Below are 8,998 nucleotides of genomic sequence, written 5' to 3'. Positions count from 1 at the left end.
TTCCAAAATTGTACCCTAACTAAGCAGAAAACAATGACATTAATGATTGCTTATAGATATAGTCAGACCCAAAATTGAAATCCTAGCAATAACAGAAAATTGTTCTGAGAATGTACTCCCTGGAATAATTACATAAACATAATTTAGATGAAGAGCCAGTATTATGGTGATACAAGTGGACTATCATAACTTTGCTTCTACTTCATATTCAGCAGGTAAAGCAAATGTTAAGCAAATGAATAATCAAATAAGTGTAAAGATCGATATGTATATATCGTTTTAGGTTTAAATAATATTATTAGCAATACAAATGATAATAGTATCCAAAAGATCCTAAATTATTGTTCATAAATATGCAGCTACTAAAAAGCATTCATGAATATACAGGAAAAATTACTTTCATTTGTCAAGGAAATTACTTAAATTAATCATGTTTCTTTTTTAACGTCTGATCAAAATTCAGATTTGACACATCGTGCTATTAAATAATATAGTAGTATTTGTAACAATATAATAAATTATTCAAATATTTAAGCATAAGTGTTTTATAAATATAAACTATGATATTTGGTATGTGTTACAATGTTTTAAATTACTCTGTATTTTGTCAGAAATGAAATAAAGGTAAATCTTCAGGTTACCCAAAAGGTAAAGTTTTGAAATCTGAAACAACTTGAGATCCTTTGACATTTGTTCTAGTAATAAACTTTCTTTTCATGGGCAAAAAAAAAAAGTGTTCAAATGCACCCAATAGCAATATCTATTTTCTAACTTTAATTCCAACTTAGTGACAATAGCAAACATTTCTTTTTAAATGAACACCAAATTTTACTTTGCTCCCTATAGTATGAATATCAAATTTCTTTAATCACAGGTAGAGATGGTCCTTAGGGAAGAATAGCATCTTAGAGAAAGTTCTCTTGCTTACAATAGGGCTTTAGTCATCATGTTTATGAAGATAAAAGAAAGTAGCAGATCCTTGGCAGCATAAGTTTTTCCTACATGCCCATTCCCTTCCTGACATCCTTCTCCTATTACTGTCTCTAAACATCAGGAAGAGAGTTATGAAGCTGATAACAAAAAATGTATTCAATAGATGATTGAATAAAGATGTGGAATATTACTCAGCTGTAAGAAAAGATGAACTACTGTCATTGTGACAACATGGAGGGATCTTGAGATAATCATGTCAAGTGAAATAAGTCAAACAGAAAAAGTTGAGAACCATATGATTTCACTCATATGTGGAATATGAAACTGAAAGCAACAAACGTACAAGAAAAACAAAAACTCATAGACACAGACAACATATTTGAATATATATGATGATGGAAGAGATTTAACTTTGGGTGGTGAACACACAATGCAATATATAGATGATGTATTATTGAATTGTATGCTTGAAAGCTATATAAGTTTATTAATCAATGTCACCCCCCCAAATTTAGTAAAACAAATTAAATAAATAAAAAAATTTTTTAAATGTAGTCAATATTCTCTCTACACACTTCTCTTACTCCTTGAAGGAGTCTATTAATCTCACACACACATACACGCACATCACTGTCATCATCATATGTCTCCTATTAATTTATAATATATTCATTTGTTTATTTATATGATTCATAAATACCTATTTTATGTTTACATTCATAAAAGCAACTGCATATCTTTAAAACATATTTAAAATAATCTTATGATAATTAATTATTAAAATGACAAAATAACACAAACAGTATGATTTTATTTATAATCTTAAGCATTTATGTTAAAGGGCTTTCAAAAATATTTTTTCTCAGTTTGCTGGGTAGGTGTTGGAGTAAAATCCCAACATAAACCAACACTAATGACTAAAAAAGGAAGTATATAGAATATGAAAGCAACAAAAACCATGAATCAAATTTTGAGGCTAAATACAATAATGCTGCCAGCAAATTCCATCAACTTTGATCCTCAGGAAAGACAAGGTAGAATTTCAGTCTCACTTTCTTCAACTTTTGATAGACAGCTTTGCATTTCCTCCATCTCCCAAGTTCTAAGTGATTAATGGGAATGACTGTGAGCAGGAGAAACATAAATCCTACTGCATGTTACAGAGTAACCAACTGGCTCAAAGGAACTCAAAAAATGGAGTATTTTAACAGTGAGACAATATCAGTTCTCAAGAACATTTCCCAAATATATCAGGCTGCAGAAATGGATCATCATGACAAAGTCCAAGGCCTGAAGCAAAAGTTAAAATGTCAAAACTTTGGAAAGAAAAAAGTGTGTTCATCTATGACATAAATATGGCTCGGTTTAGATAACAGAGAGGAAATAATAGTCTTAGCTACAAATTCCTTTCTGTATTGATATAGAGAATATCAATACAGAGATAGAAATTATAAATATCAACAACTAATCATCATAAAAGGTTATTATAATTGATAAAAATCAAAATTATAATTCAGTGTCGATGGGCACACAATATAGAAAAATGTAATTTGTGGCAGTGACATTATAAAAGCAGACCTAGGTAGGACAAATTTTTTTATATACTATTGCAATTAAATTGGTATTAATCCAACCTAGATTGTTGTAATCCCTAGGGCAGCCATTGAGGAAATATTTCAAAACTATATAGTTGAAAAAGTGAATTAATATGATACACTAGAAAATATCTATGTAACACAGAAGAAAACAGTAATGGAGGTACAGAGTAACAAGAAAGACATAAGATATATGGAAAACAAATAACAAATGGCAGGTATAAATCCTATCTTGTCCATAATTATGTTATATTTAAATGGAGTAAAGTCTCCAATCAAAAGTCTAGGACTGGCATATTTTATAAAACTATGATACAAGCATAAAGTGTGCTTCTTGTAAAAATCTTGTAGAAAATAAAAGTATATTAAAAAGCATAACATTCTAATAATAACCAAAAGAGAGCTAAAATTCAAAAAATAAAAGATGTTGACACAAAAAAATTGTTTTAGAAACAAATAAGAGCAATTCATAATGATAAAATAATCAACTCATCAAGAAAATATAACAATTATAAACATATTTGCACCTAAAAATAGGGCCCCAAAATATACGAAACAAAAACTAATCAAATCAAACTGAAAATACACGATTCACCAATAATAGTTGGAGTTTCAATACCTCACTTGCAAAAGTAGATAGAACAATTAGCAGAAGACCAGTAAGGAAACAGAAAACTTGAGCAACACTATAAACCAATCAGAACTAATATATATAGAACACTCCATCAAACAATAACAAAATACACATGCTCTATAGTGCACACAGAATGTTCTCCAAAAAAAGACCATATTTTAAGCCCTAAAATAAAGCTCAGTACATTTAAGAGAATGTAAATTACAGAAGTGCATTCAATAGCCACAGTGGAGTGCTTTGAGTCACTAGCAGAAAGAAAAGTGGGAAATTAGTAAAAATGTAGAGATTAACTAACACACTCCTAAACAATTAATGAGTTAAAGGAGAAATCAGAAGAGAAATTAGAAAATACTTGAAATAAATTTAAATGAAAATATGGTGTATCAAACTGTGTAGGATGCAGTTAAATTGGTGCTTAAAATTACTAAATTTTAAAAAAGGCGATTTTAAAATCAACAATCTAACCTTCTACCTTACAGAGCTAGAAGAAGAGCCAACTAACCCAGAGCAAGGAGGAAGAAAATAAATAATAAATATTAGAGCAGAAATAGAGAATACACAAACAACAGAAAAAATTAAATCAAGCAGAAACTGGTTCTCAAAAAGATCAACAAAAATAACAAATATTTATTTCACTAAACTGACCAATTAAAAAAAAAGAAGACCTGTTTACTAAATGAAGAGTGAAACAAGGGTCAGAACTACCAATCATCTAGAAATAAAAAGAATTATAAGGTAATATGTCAACAACTACAAACTCACAAATTAGATAACCTTGATGATATGGACAAATTCCTCAAAAGACACAAAAATTGACTCAGGACCAAAGCTGACTCAAGAAGAGATAGAAAATCTGAATAAATTGTAACAAGTAAAGAGAATGAATCAGTAATAAAAAAGCTTTTAACAAAGAAATTCTCAATCACGAAAGGATTAACTAGTAAATTCCATAACATTTAAAAAAAAATTAACACCAACACTTCACAAACTCTTCCAGAAATTAGGAGAGGAGAAGACATTTCCTCACACATTCTATGAGGCTACTATTACCTTGATATCACAACCAGACAAACATATCACGAGAAAACTACAAATCAATATACATGATAAATATAAATGTAAAAACTCTAAAAAAAAAAAAAAATGCTAGGAAGCCTCATTAAACAAGATACAAGAAGGATTGATTATTCACTGAGATCAAGTGGAATTATACCAAGAATGCAAATTTGCTTCAATGTATGAAAACCAATCATGATGAATTGATCAAGTAAAGGCCAAAACCACATGATCAGCATAACAGATACAGAAAACACATTTGATAAAGTCTAACATTCTCTCATGACAAAAACACTCAATGTGTTAGTCACAGAAAGGAACATGTTTGCCTGATCAATGGTATCTACGAAAAGCCTCAGGTAACATCATAACTAATGGGAAAAGTTTGAAAATAGTTCCTTTAATAGAAATAAGATAAGAGTACCTGCTATCGCCACTTCTATTCAACTGGAGTTTCTAGCCAGGTAATCAGATAAGAAAATGAAATAAAAGGCATCCAGGATGAAAACAGAAGGTAAAACTATTCTATTTGCAAATGGCATAGCTGGTCCTAAGGACCCAGGAAATTGCATTGGGCCCATGTGAGCAGTCCAGAACAATCTTCCTATGTTAAGGTCAGCTCATTAGTAACCTTGACTACATCTACAAAGTCCTTTCACAAAGTCCTTACCTAGAATAGTATTTGGTTGGATAACCTGGAGATGGGAAACTTGGGAGCAGAGGTGAAGGATGGGGAGGTGGGGGAGTGGGGACATCTTTAAAATCCTCTCAACTGCCTTTACATAGGCACTGATTTTTTTCTCTTGTTCCATTTGCTACATTTAAGGTGTTGACCAAAGTCTATAGAGCCTGAAGTAGCTGAGTCCCTGTAAGTTTTCCTTGACTAACTCAGTTGTAGGACACATTGAATCAATGTGACTTCTCATTACAGTTGCCAGACTTCATTTGCAGGAAACGGAAATCTGCTGTGTCCTTTCCAACCACTTTAATTGGTAAAATTCCCTGCCCATGTTCATTTGACAGAATCTCAGACTACTGACAAGTTGGCTAGGATTCAAAAGATATATTCTTTGATATTTGTATTATATTTATTTCAATACACTATTATTTGATTTTATGTATTTCTGTTGAGTATGGATTTTTTCCACTTGTGGGAGAATTAATTGGAAAAATATATACCCATATAAATTTAAGAAATAAACAAGCCATCTTCCTGTAAAGATAAAACTCCTGCCACAAGGAAAGCAAATGACACATAGAAAAATATTTCTACAGGGAAATTACAGAATGTATTCTTTTTCAGCTCTAACCAGAGGAATAATATTATTTACTTTAAGGTATTTGACAGCTCAACTACTTATGTTATGTAGTGAAATTTCACTGATGTCATATCAGTTAATTCAAATAATCACCTAAGTTGTCAACTATGATGTCCTGACTGATGTATTACTCTGAATTTTAAATAAAATAAATGGGAAAATGAACATATTATATTATACAATAAAAAAGAGGCATCGAGTTTGTTCAGGAATTAGGAAAACCTCATGTAGCTCACTCATTTAAAATGCATCCATATACAGGCCCACATCAAAGACCTTGATATTATTAGCTTGACAACCAAAGAATTTGTGGAAGAAACTAAAGCTCTCTACAAAATACTACTTGAAGCAGAATGAATCATTAAGTACCAAATGTGTGTGCCCTTGAAATTCTTTATGCAACTCCTCAGCCACTACCACATCCATCAATGCCTCTCATTTCTGCTGCCTGGTTGGACAGTCGCTGAATTAGAATTATCAACTGTGAAGGAGTTTGGGTAGAGGAGGGAAGAGAGGGAAGGACATGGCACTGATGTTCCTAAATACAGTTGTGGCCTAATCTTCATTTCCAAAGACAGTATCCTCCAACCAGAGCAGACTGCCGTATCACTGCCTGAGCACCTCAGTGTCTCTGTGTGGTCCTCGCACAGTCCCTTCAGTTTGAAAGATCATTGCTTTCACTTCCCCATCCACTGAAATACCATTCAGCTTTCAAGTCCTTTCTCAAATGCCCCTTTCCTTTCCAGTGTCAGAATTTCCTTGTAGCCAGCCACAGGGCAATTTGCTCAGACTAACATTACAGCACTTTTAAAAATTCTCCCTGTATTATAATTGTGTTATTCTCAAGAATACTCTCCAAAGAGATCACAAATACCTTGATATACAATAAGTATTATAATAGTCTTTATAAATTCAGAGCGTTTATTATGATGCCTTATATATACTTTTAAAAAATCATGTAACACCTTTATTATCAGCTGAAAAACTCGTATTTCTTCAAAAGTTATAAGAAAAACTTATTTTCCATTCTTTTCTAAATAATAAAGTTTTACTATTATTGCAAAGATGTATTCGAATTTTTGGAGTGATACTATTTTATCTAAATGCAATGCTATTTACTTTGAAAAATCAATGCTACATTTAAAAAACTCTGCCCCAAGCTTTAGTAGACTTCAAATATTGACACAGGATGTTTTTAATGTTCTAACAGATTTTCAAACTTAGCTCTGAAAACTTCTCAAAGCACTGATTACATGTTGAAACATATTATTTTGGAATATTGGCAAATTGTTTCAAAAGTAATTTAATCAAAATTTGTATTAATATCATGAAATAAGAATTTTTAAATAAATACAAGATTCCAACAAAATAATTTTTAGGAAGTATTTTTGACATCAAATCCAAGCCAAATAACAAACTCCATTTTACTTATATAAAAGTTAAAGTTAGAAACACTAAAATTATTCAGAAATGTACTAAATATCAGCTTTTCTGAGAGTTGAATATATTACAGCAAGTTTTAGGAACATCTCAGTTAGCTCTTAAATTGATTATCCTATGAACTAAACATCATTATTCCCCTTTGTAAAGGTAAGAAAACCAAGGCTTAAAAAGGTAAATTGCTCAAACTCAAACAGTGAGCAAGAGGCAGAGCCGAGCTTCTAAACCACATGTGCAGTATTTATGCTAACATTTCCAAACAATTAACATCAAATGCTTTAAACACTAGTTTGTTTTAAATTATCTCCAAGGAAATACTTATATGTGACATTTAATCATATTTATTTAAGAGGAGCATCATTTTTATAAAAAATCCCCAGCCTTCAGCATTACCTGTTTTTATATCACGTATAAGCCCATCCGATGAGGGTAGGCCTAAAGTCGACCTTTGCTCACTAAAATATCTTAATTACATGGTACAAAATGGTGAATGAATGTAATTCATTAGGTTGTTCAAGAAATAAAGAAATGAGTAAATGTCTGGCTACAGAGGCACCTCAAAGGCTAGTGAGCAGCCTCGTAGAGCTTTCAGCCTGAGAAAAGTCTAGCCAAAAACAAAGGAATTTTATGAACTCATCTATGTACTATTATCATATTTAAATTTTACAATTTCCATAAAGAGTCAAAATATATAGAAAATTTCAATTTTTGTCTAGATAGATCTTCAGGATACCAGGAAGCCAGTTATGAAAATCTAATCTGACATTGTAGAATCACGAATATCTTGAAAATGGTTAAGGAATAAATAAAACTAGATACCATAATTATGCATATCTAAATATCATCCAAGAGTCTAGTTTCATAATCAGCCACTTGACAAAAAGGCAGGAAGGAAGAAGGAAGGAAGGAAGGAAAGAAGGAAGGAAGGAAGGAAGGAAGGAAGGAAGGAAGGCAGGAAGGAAAAGGAAGGAAGGAAGGAAGGAAGGAAGGAAGGAAGGAAGGAAGGAAGGAAGGAAGGAAGGAAGGAAGGAAAGAAGGGAAGAAGGAATTCAAAGCAGTTACCAAATATAGCACTGCTGAGATCATAAAATGGAGGTGAAAGACCATCATCCCATTTGCCTTTATCCAACCAAGTCACAAACTCTGATCTTGTGTCATATTACAGAACCCATTCTCAATGTCACATCTTTCATAATTCAAGCCTAATGAGAGAAAAAAGAAATTAGCTTTCACAACCCCATTTGGTTTCTTAAGAAATAAGACAATAGCAGAAAAAGAGAGCTTAGCAACAAATGACAAATGTAGGCTGACATAAGAAATTATTTTTCACATTTAGGTCTACTTCATTAATGCAAAGCTTCTTTGCACACGACATTCTAATAAATCACCACACAAAAACCAGTGTAGCCAGATAGAAGAATGCCACATGAGGTCAGAAGACCGAGGACCTGGTTTTGTCTCTTATTAAATAAGTGCCTTAGCTAAACCATTCAACCACAGCAAGCTACAGTAAGATTAGAATAATGACATCCTGCTCTATCTCCCTCAAACAATTGCTATGAGGATCTACTTACATAATGTACATAACAATATCTTACAGCTCATAGACACCATAAAATATGAGGAATTATTATTAAGGTTACATCTTCAATTCAACCTCAATATTCCTGCCATTCTGCCTTTTAAGGTTCAGACAGACTGAAATCGCAGAGGCCCCTCTGATTGAAACTCAACCAACCACATCTAGAATTAAGCATAGCTCCTCCCTGTTGAACATCGATGTTCTTGAAATTCTGAGTGCTTTTACTGCAGCAAAGGCATTTTCTGACTCTGTGTGTTGGGGGTAGGGGAGGGAGAGGCTTGGGAAAAACAAGATTTGGACACTTGGTTGTTCACCATCACTCTCCAAGTAAAGGCTTTATTCCATTATTTAACATCTGCAATTGTCACACTGTAAATAAATAAATGAATGAATAGATAGATAGGTAGGTAGGTAGGTAGGTAGATAGATAGATAGATAG

The 8,998-nt window shown here is 32.2% G+C and overlaps 1 protein-coding gene across 1 annotated transcript in view; it reads right to left on the bottom strand.

Annotated features, from left to right (window-relative positions):
• MALRD1 (MAM and LDL receptor class A domain containing 1) overlaps window positions 1-8,998 on the bottom strand; it is a 533,295-nt gene that overhangs the window by 456,814 nt on the left and 67,483 nt on the right. The window contains 2 exon segments of the mRNA XM_025043397.1: window positions 8,040-8,084; window positions 8,087-8,179. Of these exon segments, the coding sequence (XP_024899165.1) occupies window positions 8,040-8,084; window positions 8,087-8,179 (138 nt within the window).

Source organism: Pteropus alecto, unplaced genomic scaffold (genome assembly GCF_000325575.1).
Source record: "Pteropus alecto unplaced genomic scaffold, ASM32557v1 scaffold11, whole genome shotgun sequence".
Classification (NCBI taxonomy): Eukaryota; Metazoa; Chordata; class Mammalia; order Chiroptera; family Pteropodidae; genus Pteropus; species Pteropus alecto.
Note: the sequence above shows the minus strand (reverse complement) of the source record. Positions and strands in the feature narration are given on the sequence as shown.